The sequence below is a fragment of the Panthera tigris genome, chromosome B2 (genome assembly GCF_018350195.1).
Source record: "Panthera tigris isolate Pti1 chromosome B2, P.tigris_Pti1_mat1.1, whole genome shotgun sequence".
NCBI classification, from domain to species: domain Eukaryota; kingdom Metazoa; phylum Chordata; class Mammalia; order Carnivora; family Felidae; genus Panthera; species Panthera tigris.
The window spans coordinates 53113649-53134059 of record NC_056664.1 but is presented as its reverse complement, the minus strand read 5'-3'; the positions used below and the strand labels follow the sequence as shown (position 1 = coordinate 53134059).

Sequence of the window (20411 nt, the reverse complement as noted above, 5' to 3'; positions counted from 1 at the left end):
ACTTGTGCAATTATTTTGTTAAAAATAGATTCGAAGTGTTAAAATCCTACCTTTTAAATATAATCTCTTCAGTGAAACACTTCAAATTCTCCTCATGTAGTATGTTAGCTCAGGTGTTCTGCAAATGGCCAGATAGTAAATATTTGAATCTTTGAGGGCCATATAGTTGCTGTTGCAACTACTCAACTCTGCTCTTGTAATACAAAAGCAGCAGTGGACAAACAGGGATGTGCCTGTTTCTGGAAAAACTTTATTTACAAAAGCCTGCATTAGGCTGGAGTCAGCCCATCAGCTGTAGGTTACTTACCTGTGTGTTACTTTATCCCTGCCTATTTTGTCAACTAATATGTTTGTGAACTATGCCTTATCAGTTGCTATGAATTCTAGAGTGGGCCAAAAAAAAACAAAGCTGTATTAAACAGGGCAAAGATGAGGCTGAAACTTTGTGGTAGATCTTTAGAAAACTTCTAATTTGGTTTATAAAACCTTTTTAAAAAATAGCTACTGAACCATACTATATTCCAGTTTTTAAAATTATTATCTAAATGACATTAGGATAGGTTAACATAATCAAGTCATGTGACTTGAAGCAAGTTGTCACCTCTGGATTTCTGCTGAATCACTTGTAAAATTAGATATTTTAAGGAACCAATGCTCCACGGCTTAATAACGTTGTTATGTGCTCAGTGCTTAATGAAGTCCAGATATTGTGTTCATATGTTTCTCAACATGACCAACCTAGAAAACTTTTCAAAAGCTGAAAATGCAGTTGGTTACCTTAATTATTAGTGTGCCCAGTTTGGTTCTGGCTTTTGCCAGAACCAGGTTGGGATTTTAGGTATCAGAATGTGTATGAAAACCAACACTACCTTTGACAGTCTCTCCTATTAGCCAGCAGACATATTCTCTCTGTATATCCGACCCTTTTTATAATTTTGTATTCTTTGTCAAGTTGGTCTTGTCCTTCAAACTTTTGTTGGAAAGGACTTCACTTAAATCCTGAAAAAGAAAACAAAGTTTTCTTTTCATATATGCGTGTTTGTGTGTGTGTATGTATATATACACACACACACACAATTTATACATTTATACATATATATGTAATACATACATATATATATATATTTTTTTTAAAGCCACTGTACATTTGAATCTAATTTTCTTTCCTTCAACTGCACACCGAAGGTGAGTCATCCTGAGAAAGTGACACAGGGAAATATGATGATTCTCAATGTATAGGATGTTGTCAAAATCAATGGCTCTGGCCTGTGCGGTATGGAGACCCAGGTAATTAGCACTGGTGCCTGAGGATTTGAATTTCTTCCCTTACTTGGAGCTTCTAGATTTAAAACACACTTTTGGAAAGCTTTATAAATGAGCAGACCCATTCCTTGCTTACAAGAGTTTTTTCTTAATAAATAGGCTTAACCTACAGAGTCTGTGTTTCAAACAGGTAGAAAGTTGGAAATATAAAAATTATTTAAAAGATGTTCCCTTAAGTGTCTATATCAGATATGACTTTTTTTTTTTTTTTAACTCAAATGGTTTGATGCATTGACAGGGAAATAAAGGTGAACCTGGACTTCAAGGGATGCCTGGGGCTTCTGGGCTAAAGGTAATTATCATTTGATACATTTGGAAATACATTCAAAATATTATAAGTCCCCTTTATTATTTGATGAGATTACCACATGTATCCATTAAGAAAAGTTACATGAAATTAAGGATTACCTCTATCACAGAGTTCTCATTCAGGAAAGAAAATGGCCAATGGGGGGTTTCAATTGTTTTGGGGACACTTTCTCACAGTTTAGGTAAAAAAGACAAAATATATTTTGGCTTGATTTTCCTAGAAATGGTAAAAGCCCTATGCTTATATGAACCTACTCTTTGGTTCAGAGAATATCCCTGTCTTCTGTAACTGAAAGGAAGTGTGTATGACTGACTCTCACAAGTGATGCTATTCCTTTGTTTACTGCTTGATGGGACTTCAGTGTGGGGACTCAGAGCTGCTTATACCAGTTTCCTCCAAACCAAATAATTAATGTTTATTTCAATAGGATTTTTAATTCTTTTCAAGCCTTTAGCAATCTAGAGTAGTAATCAATAGCTCAGGAGTGGGCCTAGTAAGTAAAGAGGCAATACTGTTTCCACAAAAGACAGTAGGCTTTAGTTAATGTGATAGGGTTTGGGACTAATGGTAAAACTCAAACCAAAAACCATGAGGCAAATTCAGGTTTGCGTCCCCTGTCTTACAGACATTACCTAAATGTCATTGATAATTTGTCACTATATACTTTCAGAAAATGTTCTTACTTAAGAATTTTAAGGAATCTTTATTCCATGAAGGAAATAATCCCTGTGGGATGATGCAGAGTAGAAAAATTGGGATAAGTCGTGGAATATTCCCTGTACTGAAAACAACTCAAGAATTTACTTCTAAGAAAATATTTTTCCCTGTGTATGAAGAACCAACATAAGTGTGCCTATGATTTAACTACAAAGATATTCACCCCCATATTGTTTATAAAAATAAACATTGTGAAAACTAATTGTAACAATAGGCATTTTATTAAAGATGATAAATCACTACAGTTAAGTACTATTCTGTAATTCAAAATTATGTTTTAAAAACATAATGGCATATAAAGAACATCACAATATTCATATGTCTTGGTGAAAGACATAAATTAGGCCTTATGTAGCGAGAAAACCTTAGTAACTGAATTGTGTATTGTGTGTTTGTGAGAAAATATATAACAAAATAAAAACAATGAATAATGCGATTTTCAGCAATTTTAGTACTGTTTCCTCAGCAGTTTTTTAACAATAAAATAGGTTCTTTAAAGTAGCAGTATGAGAATAAGCAGTCGCAAGAAGGAAGAGAAAGTGTTAGCAAACAAAACGAGATACCTATGTTTATTATCACTGCTTTACTATTTATTGTTGAAGCTATAAAATAAAGATGAAAAATATGTATAAAATTTTAAAATCTATGCTATCAGAATTATTTTAACTTACAATGTTAGGAAAAGGTACAAGAAGTTTTGTTGGGACTCCCATAAACTTTTCATTCTTTACTATTTCTGCAATAATAACTAAAGGTCAACAAACTTTGTAACCATCAGTTATACATTTGGGATTTATGTAGAGATAAAAACAGTGGTGTCTTTCATAAGCAATAGGTATGCAATCTTTATGTAATTTCTATGTTACTTAGGGAGAACAAGGAGCAGTAGGTCCCCCAGGAGAACCGGGATACCTGGGTTTGCCGGGAGTTCAAGGAAAAAAGGTATGCATTGTTTAGGTGATATAATTAACTTTTTTCTTTTTTTTTTTAAAGTTTATTTATTTTTTTATTTATATAGAAAGAGACAGCACGAGTCGGGTAGGGGAAGAGAGAGAGAGGGAGAGAATCCCAAGCAGGCTTCGTGTTGCCAGCATAGAGCCCGATAAGGGGCTTGAACCCATGAAATTTCAAGATCATGACCCGAGAGGAAACAAAGAGTGGGTCGCTTAACCGACTGAGCCACCTAGGTGCCCCAGGATAAAATTAACTTTTAATCAGCTATTAGCATGTAAGTCTTCCTTTTGTGAAAGTAGCACAATTTGGACTGACTGTACTTTTAATGACCTTTATATTTGGTATATGTGTAATATGATCAATCGCATGCCCATAGCTGTGTCTCATCTTTCACATTCCTGCATGGGTATTGTCTCCTAGATGAAGGCCTTGGATGAGGCATGCAGCTCAGAAAATATAAACATTCTATTAAGTAAAGCCTGTAAATTCAGATTGTTTTGCAGTCGGTCCAAGTGAGTCAAGACTATTTTAGGAAAAGTATTCAATGTCTGGCACTCTTACTAAAATGTGAATATTACTCTTATCAAAACTGGGACAAAGGTCTAAAATAGTAACAACTACACCCAGAACACTTGACCATGCAGTTCCTATTTATGAAAGATTATATTGCATAGAATTTCATTTGAAATTAAGGAGTTTAAAATACAAATCATGTATTCTGATATAAAATGTTTTGGTGAGGTAAGAGAGCAACATTTTAGATTCATACTCTCTCTCTCTCCTCAAAAAGGAACCGTGAAGCTGTATCTATATAAATAGTATTTGTTTGGTGGTTTTAAGCAACAACTGACAGCCCGTTTGCCAAAGAAGTTCATGCCACTGCAAATATATACATTTCAGTCTAAAAGTAAATATGTTGACCTTGATTCTGGAAAAGATACAAACTCTTACATCTTCATCTTTATATCCCTTGCTGTTTTGGTTTTGCTACCATTTCATTTTTCTGTTTCTCATGTGTCATGCACTTGGCCCCTAGGTTATTATAACCAGTATGATCATTGACCGTTTTGTTCCAGTGAGCAGTAGGCAACACTTGCTGAGACAGGGATGACCCTCAGGGCAGCAATTAAGTGTCAGAACCTTGGTGAATATTACATAAACCTACTAGGACTATATGTTGAGGTTTTGAGAAATTTCTTTTTCAAAACTTGCCCTTTAAAAGAACACCTGTATTTTGTTGGCTGTAACACAAAACTCTTAATGTTTAGAGAGCATGGTGAGGGAGGAAAGAAATTTGGAAACAGTGTCCAAGTTCATCTGAGGGCAAGTGCTTATCTTTCCTAATTTGCAGATTCATTATCTAAGAACAAGGACATTGAACTTAGTTGGTCTGGAAGGTTTACTCTAGCTGAAAAGTCCCAGGAATATTTATATTATGGAATATGGATTTTACCCCAAAAATTCATTTTTGAAGTGTATGTTTTCAAAAATACCATTTCAATATTATATTCTCCTTCATTGTTTCCTATAAATTTGTGGCTACTACTAGCTCAATGGAAGATTTTTCAGTTTGATTTTGTAAAACAATTGCCGAAATGAGTTTTCTCATGTTTGTTTGCTAAACCTCAGATTGTGATCAATATAGACAAATTTTCTTATTTCTGGTAAACTAGAAATTATAATAATTTTTCCTTTGAAATGTAAGAGCACAAGGAAGTATTCACTTAGAACATTTTGACATAATATGATTTTTCTCCTTTTGGAGTCTGCTTCTGCATATAAGGCACTTGTGGAATTTGTAGGAGACCATATATATTTTTTTCCTGCAGAAAAATATGTTTACTTGAAAGGATACAGAATATCCTAGATTATGATAGACATTAAACTGCCTTTTTGCAGGGCGACAAAGGAAGTCAAGGTGAAAAAGGCATTCAGGTATGTTGCTGGCTTTTTTAAAAGTTTTGCTTGGCAATAAAATCAGGGCTTTGTTCTTTTTAGTTGTAGCGTGGTTTTCTGGCTCCTTCCTGCTTCACCATCAGTATCTAATTGTTAAGTCTCAGCTTTCTTCTTTTCTTCTAAACTTTTCGGACAACATCAGATCTCCTTTTAAGATTATTCTCTATTTCACTGTTGTAGAAACTTGGAAATCAAATGATTCAACCAAACATATGTAGATTGTATTACATACTTCTAGTATGTTTATTTGAAATATTACATATCTATATTATGTATGTTTCCAGAAATGATTTGAATGGATTATGGCACAAATAAATGTGATAAGATTTTATATTTAACACCAAATATAAAACATGTTCAAACTAATAATTGGAAGCAGAATTATACTAAAAAATTAAATCAGGTTGAGGAAATCTAGGGTGATTTAGAAAGGATATTTCATTTGGGTGTGTTACCACAAGGGCAAAGTGTTCTAGGATTTCTGGAGGCATAAAAGGAGATTACAAATTGAAGTAATATTAGAGTGAACATCTGCTGAGGTCTCAGTGTCAACAATTGTTTTTTAGCTGTTGATTCAGTACCTTTTACTAAAGATACTCAAGTATTATTATGATTTCTGTAATTTTGAAATTAGGAGTGAGGTAGATTTTAAGCAAGTGTCTGTAAACTCTAGACCCGCATATTCCGGTTTCCCTCTTGGTACTGAGTTTGAATGTGTCATGTGCACACATCCAAAGGTCCAAAACAGAGCTTATCACCTTTCCCCATAAACCAGCTCCTACTCTATTCTTGGTCATGGTAATTGGTAGACCCATGAAATGATCTCAAGGAAAAAGGCTTGAAAGCCATCCTAAAACTCAGTCTCTTCTCTTTTCACAGGTAGTTTCACATCTAAATCTCTCTTGAACTTGGCCCCTTCTCCCTGTCCGCACTGTCCTAATCATTTCTTGTCATGGGTCTCAGATTACCAGTGTCCTCCCCGCTTCCTCTCATGCTCCTACCAGCGTGCAATAACTAAGCTACACATCCGCTTAGGAATCCTTCTGTGGTGCCCCACACATTTCAAGATAAAGTCTGTTCCATGAAGTGCTTCCTGACTTGACTATTTTGGCTCTCTTTTACTTATCCCTAAAGCCTACACTTAAGGTTGAGTAGTTCTCCCCACCCTGTAGGATGCACCTCTCTCAGATGCCCCCTCCTCTGTCCCCATAGTATCCAGCCCAGAGGCTTAATTATGCATTTTCATCATTCTTCATTTAATGACTTAACTTTACCACCACACAGTAAGCAACTTGATGATACCAGTTTTTGGTTCAGTGCCCCTACGAACCAGCAAATAGGTATCATTCAATAAATATTGGGAATTCACTTAAGTAAATAAATGAATAAATCAACAGTGCTAGAGTGATTTAAAATTTAGGTAATTAGATAAGTCACTGTTTTATTATCTGGGTATATGTTTTCCCAGAAACTGCTAATTATCTCGTCCCACATGGGGATGAGGTAGTACTTTAGGGGTTAGTACCATGCATTATATATGATGGATATCCACAAGTATGTTTTAAATGGACAAATGTGTTTATACCTTTGTTAATTTTCCTCTCTTCTTATTTGTCCTGATTTAAAGATCTTCATTCAAAATATTTTTGCAGTATTTTTTAAATTGAAGTATAATTGACATGTAACAGTATGTAGTTGACCCTTGAACAATGCAGGTTTGAGCTCCTCAGTTGTACTTACATGCAGATTTTTTTCAATAAATACAGTATTGTAAATGTATTTCTCTTCCTTATGATTTTAACATTCCCTTTTCTCTAACTTGTAAGAATATAGAATATAATACATATACAAAATATATGTTAATTTATATGATTAGTAAGGTTTCTGGTCGATAGTGGGCTATTAGTAGTTAAATTTGGGGGGAGTCAAAAGTTATCCACAGATTTTTGACTTTGAGGGAGGTGGTGCCTGTCACCCTACCATCATTCAAGGGTCAGCTGTATTGCAGGTGTACAACATATTAATTCAAATTTGTATACACTGTGAAATGATCACCATCATGTGTCTAGTTACCATCTATCACCATACATAGTGACAACATTTTTTCTTCTTTTGATGAGAATTTTTAAGAATTACTCTTAGCAACTTTCACATACACATTATGGTATTATCAACTACAGTAACCATGCTGTATATGCATCCCCATGACTTCTTTGTTTTATAGCAGGAAGTTTGTATCTTTTGACCTCTTTCACCTATCTCACCCTCCCCTCCCTCCTGGCAAACATTATTCTATTCTGCGTATCTGTGAGCTCGAGTTTTTTGTTTTGTCTTGTTTGGTTGTTTTGTTTTGTCGCACTCTACATGTAAGTGAAATCATACGGTATTTATCTTTCTCTGTCCGACTCATTTCACTTAGCTTAATGCCCTCAAGTCCCATCCATGTTGTTACAAAAGGCAAGATTCCTTTTATTTTTTGATGTATGAGTAGTATTCCACATTTGTAATATATTTTTCATCTTTAAAAACTCCTTTAAAGATGTCTTCTTGTCCTTGCATGTACATAATCAACACTAAACATAATTATGTCATTGAAATTAATAACATATCCATAACCCATTGGGTTTTTAAATTATCTTTCATGTTGTTAATATTAGGGTTGACTCTCTTTTTTTCTTCCTCCAAGAGACTAACTTCTTTATCTCTTACATCATTTTGCATATTTGCATCACTGCTTTTTGTGACCTTTCTTCTTGACACCAGTGTTATACATAGTTTGTGTCTTACATGAGATTGCATTGTATGTGTGCAAGCTAATCAATGATGTTTATTAAATTTTAAAGGGTCAAAAGGGAGAAAATGGAAGACAAGGGATTCCAGGGTCACAGGTATTTTTGTTTTCTTTGATGGACAATGGAATAATGAACCACATAACTGGATGGTGTTGGGAGAGGATTATTTGCAAATGGAAACGAGTGGGGAGAAGGGTAGATAGATGGTAGTGCTCATTCTAAGCATCTGAGGAAGAAAATGCCAGATGGTGGTGGTGATAATGGTTTACTTTAATCATATGTTTTATGTTTTCATTTTCCTGTACTGATTGGTGACTATGAAACTTGCTTCTCCATGCTTTTTTCTCTTCAAGTAAATGGCTAAAGGTAGACAATTTCACTTACTTCCTGCAATAGTTATTGGCCAAAGGCAGCCATACAATGACAGTATCTCCATATTTACTATTCACTCTTTATTTTTTTCTTGAAATGGGAGTAGTTGAAGCCTATAAGTAGTGGAAGAATATTCTTGTTTCCCTCTTGTGTGTTCAGAGATACAATTTCCTACACTAGAGACTTTTTCAAATGTTATCTTCAATGAGATTGCCATGTGGCATGTAAGTACAGTCACAGCCAAATTGGACCAAAAGTAGCATAAAAGTGATTTGTATGTAACGGTAGCTTGTTTGCTGCTGCACTGCCAGTAGTTAAGCTCAGATCCAACTTGGTCCACACTGAAAGGACCGACTGTACATATGATCCCCTCATGGGATAGACCTCTTTCGAATGTGACATTCAAGACAGATTCAGTAATTACACTGGTTCTGGAGATGGGCGGATAAAACTGTGAGTGATGTCTTCAAGGACAGGGGTCTCTATGTCCCTCGCTGGAGATATCGGAGACCATTGGAGAGAGGTGTAAAAGCATGTGGTCACAGGGTTGTCTGTAAGATAGGATGGAAGGTGAGTGCTAGATATTCAAAAGAGTTGAGAATTTAGAAGCCAACAGCAAGAGCAAAAGAGGAGAAAGACGAAGTTTGTCTGTCTACGTCTATGCTCAGTAAAGTGTGTCTTTTAATTTTTTTGCTCCTCCACTTAGATCCACTTGATGACATGACCAGCATTGACCCCATTCTCCTCCCTGGCAGCACAGACTGACTGCCTAGGTTTCTCTAAGTCAATCACACAGTATCTATAAACCGCTCTTCTCATAGGACAACCTTAACTTCCTCGTCCATTCAACCTCCACAACCCAGGCCCTTCACCAAAAATTCTTACAGGAACTTTCTGAGAAGGCTATTTCCTGTGGAATCTGAGCTCTCAACTTAGCTAGCTCACTGGCTTACAGATAACACTCTCTTCACACTTCCCTAAACATGTTTGGTTTTTTTCCCCTCACTTCTCAAGGGAAATAGTGGTCGGCCACCCTAGGGCAGGGTTTGGGCTTCCTAGAAAACTTCTGCCCAAGATTTGTTGGATGCTGGTGTTCTCACCACCAGTAACTGAGCCCTAATGGAGTACCTGGGGGTCAAAGCAACTGTTGCTTCTCAGCAGTTGAATAGTTGTCCCAAGTTGTTTAAGTAAACATTATTAGTTACCTGTCATCCTACAAAGGGCTGCAAGTGTGCAATTTCTTGGCCTTCATGTTGGGTTCCTCTCATGAAACCATCCCAGTGGATTCTCAGATAACCGGTGTTTTCAGTTGCAGCTCTAACTCAGTTCTAGTCCTGAGAACTTCCTATTCTGTGTTTCCTCTTACACAAGCTCCAGTTGTAGGGTTATGTCTGGGAGGGAACACCTCAGCATTTCTGCAGAAACTTCAATATTTAAAGAACAATCTTGAAGTGTTTTACTCACTAATATATTTTTACATGGAAACTTAGTGTTTTTATGCTCTTGTTTTAATTTGAGAGTATGCCTCTTTCTGTGCCATACTCTGATTTTACCCCATTTGTCTTCCCTTTTGTCCAATCTGGGTATCCATGTTTAAGGGACCTAGAAATAAAGCAAAATAAATATGCAAATTCAAGTTTCATTGTGTGAAATGTCATACGCTAAATTTTATAGTGAATTGCAGAACTCTGACTTTTAATTTGAAACTTGAATAATGAAGTCCTACCTGTGTGTGTGCAAGCTCTACCCTTTCCCAGAACTGATATCAGGTGATTTTGAAGCCCAAGTGTACAATGAATTTCAGAAATGGGAAATTTTCATGCCTTTCCTGAAAGCTCTTATCATCTATAATTTGCCATTGTAATGAATATGTGAGAGATGAGTGGGAAATCATTTAATAGAACCATCCAGATGTATTCAGTGATTCTAACGGTGAATGACTTTCATGCGTGAGCTCCCCAGTGTGTATAATATCACTTGGGAAGAATACCATATTATACATCACACTGCTTTTCTAATCTCTGAATTGCCAGCAGTGAGTGGTTTAGGCATAGGACAAATGGGTATTGTCTTCCCTGTTAATCGCCTTTAATGGCATCTTTGCTTTATTCCATCTTTTATAAATAGTACTCAATTGAAATTTAATTTTAAGAACATAAACTTGGGAAAATGGAATACTTATCTTAATCACCAAATAAAAGAATAAACATACCTTACATTACCTGATTGAGTTTAATTTACATTAAAATAGCAACATATTTAAAATCCAGAATAGAACTGAAATAGAATTCACATAGAATCCCATTCTAACCTACATATTTGACCTGCAGCATATAAAAATATTCATATCTAAGAATGAAACAGTGACATAAATTAACAATTTTATATTATCCAGTTAGCATATCACCTAGTCATTAGCCTCCTTTAAAAAGGCAGAGAGAGTATCATGTGTAATTCTTTCACTAATTGTATCAGTACTTTTCAGATTGAAAAGTAAAGTTTGATTAAATGTGTGGTAACAGGTGCACACCATGCTAATAGTACTGTACCTTGCAGATTTATTATGTTTTTTTTCTCCTATTAATTTTCAAAGGGAATTCAAGGTCATCATGGTGCAAAAGGCGAGGTATGTTTCTTCATGTATTATGCTCTCTCTTCAGTCCATACTGCTTCAGTTTTCAGTGCTGAATAAATTTAGCTTTGGCAGAAAATGCCTTTCACATTCTTCAGTAGTTCTTTAATAGTGATTTTCAGAATATGTAGATAGGTGTGAAATGTTGCATATTTGTGAATATTATTGGTTCTTCATCTGTATTAGGAGCTAAGTTTTTTTGTGCAAAAATTTAACAAAGAATATTGTGTTTCTGTATTTGTCTCTCTAGAATGTAATCTCTTTGAAAACAAGACTGTGGCACGTTTGTTTTTTCTCTAGTGCTATATGTATCGCCTACACAATATGTTGAATAAATTGAGGAGATTTGTGGGGTTGGATGGATGGGTGGATGGATGGATAAATGGCAGTTTAATATGATATGAAAATTCCCCTCTGATCAATAACAGCATTTCACAGCTGTTCTCTACATAATGTACTTTATATATATGTATGTATATGTTCATATTCATATCCTTAAGGACTTTTATGATGCAGTTATACCTTCTGAAATATTGAAACAGAACTTCTGAAGATTTCTTCTGATTTTAGAGAGGTGAAAAGGGAGAGCCTGGCATCAGAGGTGCCACTGGACCAAAAGGAGAGTCTGGGGTGGACGGCCTGATGGGGCCTATGGGTCCCCAGGGGCAGCCGGGAGAAACAGGTCCTCAAGGACCTCCAGGATTGGATGGAAAGCCTGTATGTATTCTGCTTCTTTCCAATTTCTCATGTTTTCATTGCTTTTTACTTGGTATGTACATGTTATAACCCACTAATAATTTGATGCAGGGAAGAGAATTTTCAGAACAGTTTATTCGACAAGTTTGCACTGATGTATTAAGAGGTAAGTCTCAAACAGAGATTTTAATAACTTTTTTAAAATTGGTAAAATAATACTAATTATTGGTAGAAATTATAAAATATATAAGTAAGATTAGAAGAAAATAAAGGAAATTTATAAACTCCTGTTTTTTTCCCTAGATGAGTAATTTTTTAAAAATGAAAATAATATGTACTCTTTTCTAATCTTTTTAATAAAACAATTTATCATTATTTCACCATGAATTAAATTTTCTGACATAATTCTGATAATGTAATTCATAAATATGGATGTCTATAATTTACACAATTTATTTTTTTGGGGTGCTTTCACTCCCCCCCCCCGCCATTTTAAGTGATTGTAATAATAAAATGATTGCATAGAACAGAGTATTTCCACAGTTAAATTCCTAGAAGTGAAGTTATTGGTCAAGAGATGGGTATCTATAAATTGTGAAAAAAATGGTTAGTGATTTTACCAATGCCTATTTAAACTTAAGGGGTGGGGCTTCTTTGTTTTTAAGCTCAGCTACCAGTCTTACTTCAGAGTGGAAGAATTCAAAATTGTGATCATTGCCAGTCTCAACATGGTTCTCCTGGTATTCCTGGGCCACCGGGTCCCATAGGCCCAGAAGGTCCTCGAGGATTTCCTGGTTTGCCAGGAAGAGATGGTGTTCCTGGATTAGTGGGTGCTCCTGGACGTCCAGGTGCCAGAGGATTAAAAGGTGCTGAACTTGTTTACATATTTTGTATTCACTTTCTAAATTGATTTAATAGGCAAGGGTTCATCTTTGGTTTTATGATGCCAAAAAGCTTTTTGTATCCCTGAGTCTTTCAATAATTTGTCAGGGTGCCTGGGTGGCTCAGTCAGTTGAGTGTCTGACTCTTGATTTTTGTCTCAGGTCATGATCCCAGGGTTGTGGGATTGAGCCCCACATCAGGCTCCATGCTGAGCATGGGTCTTGCTTAAGATTCTCTCCCCCCTCTTTCTCTCTCTGTCTCTTTTTCTCTCTCTCTCTGTCTCTTTTTCTCTCCGTCTCTTTTTCTCCCCCTTCCCCTCCCTCTGCCCCTCTCCCCTGCTTGTTCTCTATCTCTAAAAAATAAAAAAAAATAATAATTTTTCAACTAGTTAAAAAGCAATTCTGTTTTCTTAAAGCAATATTCTAAAGTAGACAAAAATTAAAGTTTGAAGCTTGTGAAGTTACAAATTAGAAAATATTGATAGTGCACTTAGAGATTTTGCCTGAGTCTTTGATAGAAAATCACACTTTCCTTTATTTTGACTCCAGTAACTTCTGTTACCTTAAGAATTTTTCTATTATAGGAAAAATTATATTTTGCCACCAAACTTCTTAATAGCCCACAACTTACTTATCATTGTCTTTGAATGTTTATGTGAAATGTCAGTTGATAATTCTTTCCTTTTTATTTAGTATTATGTGAACAATTGAGATGTTCAATCAAAGTAATAAACAACTATGAATAACACAAGGGTTAATAATCCCAAACCATTTTCCTTTTCAATATTTCAATATTAGATCCTTCTAGATCACTGATAATCTTAGAAATTTTTGCTTCAAAAATTCTGTTTCCCATTAGTAATAGTAAATAAGTGGCAAGCTTTTTTAAAAAGATTTTTCTTTTTTGTTAAAAAAAAATTAAGTTTGTATTTATTTTGAGAGAGAGAGAATCTGAAGAAGTCTCCACGCATCAGTGCAGAGCCAGATGTGGGGCTTGAACCCATAAACATTGAGATCTTAACCTGTGCTGAAATCAGGAGTCGGACGCTCAACTGAGCTACTCAGGCGCCGCAAAATTTATTTTTCTTCCAATGTGTATATTAACAGCTTTGAAAGAAGCAATCTAGCAGGATGTGATTTTATAGGAAAAGTAAGCTTATTCCCATCTTTGACACTCTGCAGGCCTACCAGGAAGAAACGGGGCAAAGGGGAACCAAGGGTTTGGGTACCCTGGAGAACAAGGTCCTCCTGGTCCCCCAGGTAAGAACTGGTACATGCTCCTAAGTGTTGCTGCACATTTGGCTTTAAGAAAATCTGCATAAATCTATGTCAAAAAATTTGAAATCAAGACATTTGTTTCCTTTTTTGAATGATTCACATTGAACATATTGAGCTCTAACTACTAGAATTTTCTTCCTCCAGCTTACTGATCAATCATTCTGGATTTTCTCTTGTTTATCATTTGGATGCCTTAGAAGACTGGTCCTTAGAATAGTTCTGGAATGGTTTTAGTCACCCAAGCTTATCTAGTGTATATCAGTGTTCACTCTTTATGATTCTCAGGGAAGCAGAACACCTGCAGTGGTGGACTCGTAGGGCAGCCTTGGCTAGCTGTGTTATTTTAACTTTGTCAGGCCTCCATTTCCTCATTGGTGAAATGGTGATGAGATGTTGCCTGCATCATGACATTATTGTAAAATGATATGAATTAATACATGTGCTTTTGGAACAGTGTGTAACAATCATGTTTTCAGTAAATGGGTGCTATTACTGTTATTTTAGATGTTAGAACATCGTGAGGCTTTTGCGGGGATGAAAGGATTCAAAAGTCTTCATGTAAAATGCTTGGAACAGTATCTACAGTTGTAGTTAAATGCTGACTAAATGTCTCTTAGTGGTAGCAGCAGGAATTATTAGTAGTAGAGAGTGCCTCAACCTATGCTGCTCCATTTCACACCCTGAATGGTTTTTGTTACTTTGAGTCATCACCTTTCACATAATATCCTGTTAACTCTCCTTCCTTTGAGCATGCTAATTGAGCTAATTAGGCTGTGGTTCTCAAATTAGTGCTGTAACACCTTTGTGTGTATAATGATCACAATTACGCCATGGTAATAGCACTGTATTTAAATATGGAAACCTAAAAACGTGTGTAATGAAAAATCATTTTACTGCAAAAATGGCACAAAAGTGACTTCAGTAGAGTTGTAGAGTTTTACCTTACTCATCTCTCACTTGCTAATTTATAGTAATTGGCAGAAGATATGCTGGAAGGAAGAAATAAGTTTGGACAACCCACCAATTAAAATATTAGAATGTTAGCTCAGTGTCTTAATCAGCAGGGTGATTGCTATATTGATATAGCTTAGCCTGGTTTTATAAAAATTACTGATCATTTCTCCATAGTCTTCTAAATGGAAGGTATATAGAATTAGCAAGAGAGTACTTCTCTTTTCACATTAGTGCAAATATGTAAAACTTTTAGGATTTGTTTTTTTTCCCACTTCCATTTCTTACAGAATCACCTATATCATCATCAAAAACCAAAACTCCTCTGTTCATATATTGATCATGTCCCTTCTTAGGTCCAGAGGGTCCTCCTGGAATAAGCAAAGAAGGTCCTCCAGGAGACCCAGGTCTCCCAGGCAAAGATGGAGATCATGGAAAACCTGGAATCCAAGGACAACCAGGCCCCCCTGGAATCTGCGATCCATCGCTATGTTTTAGTGTAATTGTTGGAAGAGATCCATTTAGAAAAGGACCAAACTATTAGTGTCTGATGCCTCATTCAGCAACCTAGGCGTGGTGCTTTTCTTTTATGGTCTTTTGCATCTCAGGAAGATAATAACATAATCCCTTGAAAAGAAACTAAAGTACCTCGGTGTTTTTATTACTTTTTCTTAAGGAAAAATATATGAAAGGTCACATATACTGATTTTAAAGGCTCCTCAGTAATTCAGAGCCTTTGGATTGGTAGCATTAACTAAATCTCAAGGGTGTCTTATAAGTCCATTTATTTTAATCAAAGTTGAATTATATATATAAAAAAACCAACACCATTGCCTGTTAGCCAGTCAATTTCAGTCACTGTGAAATATTTCACATTCAGCCTCCATGCAGCAGAGTATTTGAGTTCAGTTTCATGTCTGTGTGAATTTCATGTTTCATATCTCATAGCACATGCTTGTACATTAGCCAAAACATGTGTCTGGTCATTGGAAATAACATCAGGGCTGATATTCAGCTAGGACAGACTGTATTGCCATGCCAGTCATTTACTCCAGCATCTGTGCTTGGTGGGTAGGGACAATGGGCTGCTGGTTGTTCAGTGTTTTGAATGTCACCTCTGTATGAGAGTAACGTGTTTCTTAAGTACATTTGCAAATTCTCAAATTTGATTAATGAGTATGCTAAGAAAGACTATTGGTTCCAATGGGAATGGTCCAAATTATATAATATTAAATACATTTGGAAAAAAGTTTCTTTGTACCTGGTGTTGTCAAAGGAAATGATAGTTCAGAAATAAAAGACTTTATTCTTCATACTTGCTTAGCAATTGGAATGTTTGTTGGATGCCTTCATTTTCCATTTCATTTATTACATGTGTATGGTCCTATATGTTAACTTTCATTGTAGCAAAGCTAATGGGAATAAATGCTCTAGTTGAGAGGAAAGTTAACTCCACAGATTCTAGTATGTCTTGATATTTTTAGCAGACTTTAAAATATTACAAACAGTCTTTGTGTACTGTACTTACTGCCTTTGTAAGGAACATATTTGAGATATTTTATCCTAATCATGCTCTAAATTTTGTTACATGCTTGTTATTCAAAGTTCAATAAAGTGTTGTACAGGCCTGATTGCAGTGTTTTATTTTTTTAAAATACATAATTTTACCTGATTGTTGAGTGTAGTATCCGTATCACATGGTCATTGTTTTCAGTGGTTATACTTTATTGAATTATTTACCCTATTCTTGAAAAGCTCGATCATCTGAAATAAGAACTTAGAAATTCATTTGGTATACTACGCACACAAATGGGTGCAGCACCTGCTTCCTGGAGTGACTGTTGATCAGCGTTTAGTTTAACTGACATGTCATCCTGCCACTTTGATGAGGACGGTGGGGGAGACTCAAGTCATAACATTCAGTAGCAGAGTTAGCGCACAAGAATTTTTTGTCATTTTTGGTTTTTTTTAAATTGAACTATAGTTGACCCACTGCTACATTAGTTTCAGATGTGCGATGTAGTGATTCCACAAGTGTATATGTTATGCTGTGCTCAGCACAAGTGTAGCTCCCATCTGTCACCATACGACGCTATTACAGTGCCGTTGACTGTATTCCTTGTGCTGTGCCATTGATCCCTGTGACTTAGTCATTCCATAACTGGAAGCCTGTATCTCCCACTCCCCTTCACCTATTTTTCCTGTCTTCCCATTCATCTCCCCTCTGGCAACTATCAGTTTGTTCTTTATATTTATGGGGGTGTTTCTGCTTTCTGTTTGTTCATTTTGTTTTTTAGATTCCTCATATAAGTGAACTTATATGGTATTATTTGTCTTTCTCAGACTTATTTTACTCAGTGTAATATCATCTAGGTCTGTCCATATTGTTGCACATGGCAAGATTTCATTGTTTTTTATGGCTGGGTAATATTCCATTGTATATATGTGTACCACATTTTCTTCATTCATCTATCTGTGGACATTTGGGCTGCTTCCATAATTTGGCTACTATAAATAATGTTGCAGTAAGCATAGGGGTGTGTACATCTTTTTGAATTAGTGTTGTTTTATTCTTTGGGTGAATACCCAATAGTGGAATTGCTGGGTCATATGGTATTTCTATTTTTAATTTTTTGAGGAATCTCCATACTAGTTTGTACAATGGTTGCACCAATATACGTTCCTACCACCAGTAGGGTACCTTTTTTCTCCACGTTTTGCCAACACCTTTTATTTCTTGACTTTTTTATTCTAGCCATAGCATGAGTCTTGTTTGGATATTCAATCTCCAGCAAAGCCCTAGGTATCTGTTGAGGCTTAACTCCTAGGTGGTTATGGCATTTTCTAAGACATGCTAAAGGAGCAGAATAGGTAGTTAGTGTTACCTATTAATTCATTTAGCCACCACTCACCATGTGGCCAAGGATATAGTGGCAGAATAGTTGCATTGTCTAGCCTGCAGTTACTTGTGTGTAATGAGATGTAGGTAAGTAAACAGGATTCCAATACATTCATCCTAAGAAAGAAGTGCTATAGAAATGTATAGGATGATGCTATGTCCCTCCCAAGTTCATATGTGGAAGCTCCAACCCCCATGTGGCAGTATTTGGAGACAGGGCTTATAGGTGGTAATGAATCCTATGGGACTGGTGGCCTTATGAGAAAAGAAAGAGGACAATCTCTCTCTTTCTGTCTACAGGTATGCAGGAAAGGTCCTGTGAACACGTACTGATAAGGCAACTGTCAACAAGCCAGGAAGGTAGCCCATCTTGATCTTGAATTTCCAGCCTGTAGTTGTGAGAAAATTAATTTCTATTGTTTAAGCCAGCCAGTCTTAATAATGCCATATAAAATATTATTTTGTTATTTTCTGCACAAGCTCATAAAACAGATGTGAAAGTAGTGAAAACTTCCCTGCAGCAAAGATTATAAACACATTTGAAAGGCGAGGAGGCATTAACCTAACCAAGTCATGTCAAGATAATGGAAATGAGCAAAAGCTGGGGAGTTAGAAAAGCAGGGAGAATTCTGAGAACATCACCTGTGGAATATAAACCATATTTACTTTTAGTATCCCTACTTTTCAAATTGATATCTCAAGATGAAATATTTCTGTGATTTATCATGGTACACGTTATGTCCTAACATATTTCTGCCTTTGACAAATTTGAAATTAACCATGGTGTACTGGCTTTCACAAATGAATAGGTGAGTGATTTTTTTCCTGCAAGGACATTTTGCATTGTAATGTCCATCATCACCATTTTACATGTATACCCTTTAACATACTCACAAGAGCATGACTTCTGTAATGAATTTGCCTGAGTTCAAATCGCCACTTGCTTTCTCTGGTATGAGTCTTCAGAAAATTTATTTCTTTTTGCCTAGATTTCTGTATATGTTGAATAGGAAATATTAATAGTACTTACCTAAAAGCAAGAGTTAGGATTAGGTGAAACAAAAAATTTATTTCATGGAATAAAGTTAGATAACTTACCAGAAACATACAGTGTGACAATAGCAAATCTTGAGATGAAATTTTAACTATTCAAAACATTTTATGTCTGTGTAACTAATACTGCTAAAACTGATTAATCTGATTTGTTTCAATTCAGAATGAAACTCTCAGTCTTTAGGATAAAAATAATTCTGGGGTGCCTGGGTGGCTAAGTTGGTTAAGCGTCCAACTTCAGCTCAGGGCATGATCTCGCAGTTCATAGGTCTGAACCCCACATCAGAATCTGTGCTGACAGCTCGGAGCCTCAAGTCTGCTTCAGATTCTGTGTCTCCTTCTCTCTCTGCCTCTCCCCTGCTCATGCGCTTATTCTCTCTCTCTCTCTCTCTCTCTCTCTCTCTCTCTAAAATAAACATTAAACAATTTTTTAAAAGGATAAAAATAATTCTCAGTGAAAGCTCAGCCAGATTTTTGATCATCTTGGTCTAAAATGTAAAGTGGGAACAATTTAGGGGAAAAAAAAACCATCAAACCCTTGGGGTTTATTGTCTGTGGTATTTTATCTGTATTTTGTTAACTATTTTTTTTTTTTATGAACTGTATTTTATGTTTGGTTCTTAGAACTTCACCAAGTAATTAATTTCCATTGTGAAAAGATTTTTAATGGAGATGGAACCGAAAATCATTCTTTGATGCCCAGTAGAGGGCAGCAGAATACACATATCCACTCATATCCGGAACCAAGCTGTGATGATCTTTTTCTCATTGTATTTATTAATTATATCAACTATCACTGTATATTTACTTAATGTGTACATTTTCTCAGTTTTTCAAGCATGGTTAGATTTGTATCCTCAAAACTTTATTATCCCAAAGGTAAAAAAAAAACTCACGAGGTTTTGTAAACTGCACACCTAAGCCACAGTTAATGAGGTTTGTTTATATTTTGATGTCTTGCCTGACTGCTTTATCTTTGTAGGATTCAGTTCATCTGGTTAAAGTGCTATGGCTAGGAGCTTTGATTGTATCTTCAAACTGATAACTGTGTTGTCAAAGGAGAGATTTGAAACTTACTCCTGCTCTTCCTCAGTTACGAATCTGGCCAGTTGACTGGTATTTTAGCTTTGTTATGCCCGTGGCAGGCAGAAAGGTGCCCTTATCATTATCTAGAGTTTATAAGTGAGTAAACCAGACATCCTATCATCCTGGTACAATAGATTGTATAAAATGCCAGCACAAGAGATTATTAGCAGCTCTGTGACCAAAGCCTTGAGAGCTTAATCTCTGAGGAGTGTGGGGCATGATGGGGGACACAGAGGGAAACTCAGATTAAAAGTCTCTGCAATTTTAAGGGAAAAGACCAGAATTAAGCCCATAAGTTAGTTAAATTGAGCTGTAAAGTTTTCTCTGGAACGTCTTAACAAAACTTTAGTTTAAAAGGTACGTAGAAAAATTTTATCTTGCTCCAAATAACACATTTGAAATAAGGAACATTGCTGTCTCTACTCACTAAATTATTTCTGGGTTCTGCATTTTCAAAAGTAGGTTTTCACAGAGGAACTTTGAATAGATATATTTTTAACATCTATTTATT

The 20411-nt window shown here is 35.8% G+C and overlaps 1 protein-coding gene across 7 annotated transcripts in view; it reads left to right on the top strand.

Moving 5' to 3' along the window:
* Nucleotides 1–16487, top strand: part of COL21A1 (collagen type XXI alpha 1 chain) — a 172036-nt gene extending 155549 nt beyond the window's left edge. For 5 of the 7 annotated variants that reach the window (XM_015543553.2, XM_042986589.1, XM_007095543.3 and 2 more), the window contains 10 exons: nucleotides 1562–1615; nucleotides 3221–3292; nucleotides 5204–5239; nucleotides 8104–8148; nucleotides 11018–11050; nucleotides 11627–11773; nucleotides 11864–11918; nucleotides 12418–12618; nucleotides 13816–13893; nucleotides 15219–16487. In XM_015543553.2, the coding sequence (XP_015399039.1) occupies nucleotides 1562–1615; nucleotides 3221–3292; nucleotides 5204–5239; nucleotides 8104–8148; nucleotides 11018–11050; nucleotides 11627–11773; nucleotides 11864–11918; nucleotides 12418–12618; nucleotides 13816–13893; nucleotides 15219–15406 (909 nt within the window). In that variant the 3' untranslated portion in view covers nucleotides 15407–16487. The remainder of the gene's footprint in view (nucleotides 1–1561; nucleotides 1616–3220; nucleotides 3293–5203; nucleotides 5240–8103; nucleotides 8149–11017; nucleotides 11051–11626; nucleotides 11774–11863; nucleotides 11919–12417; nucleotides 12619–13815; nucleotides 13894–15218) is intronic. The other 2 variants (XM_042986587.1, XM_042986588.1) reach the window with 2 other exon arrangements.
* Nucleotides 16488–20411: the final 3924 nt, after the last annotated feature.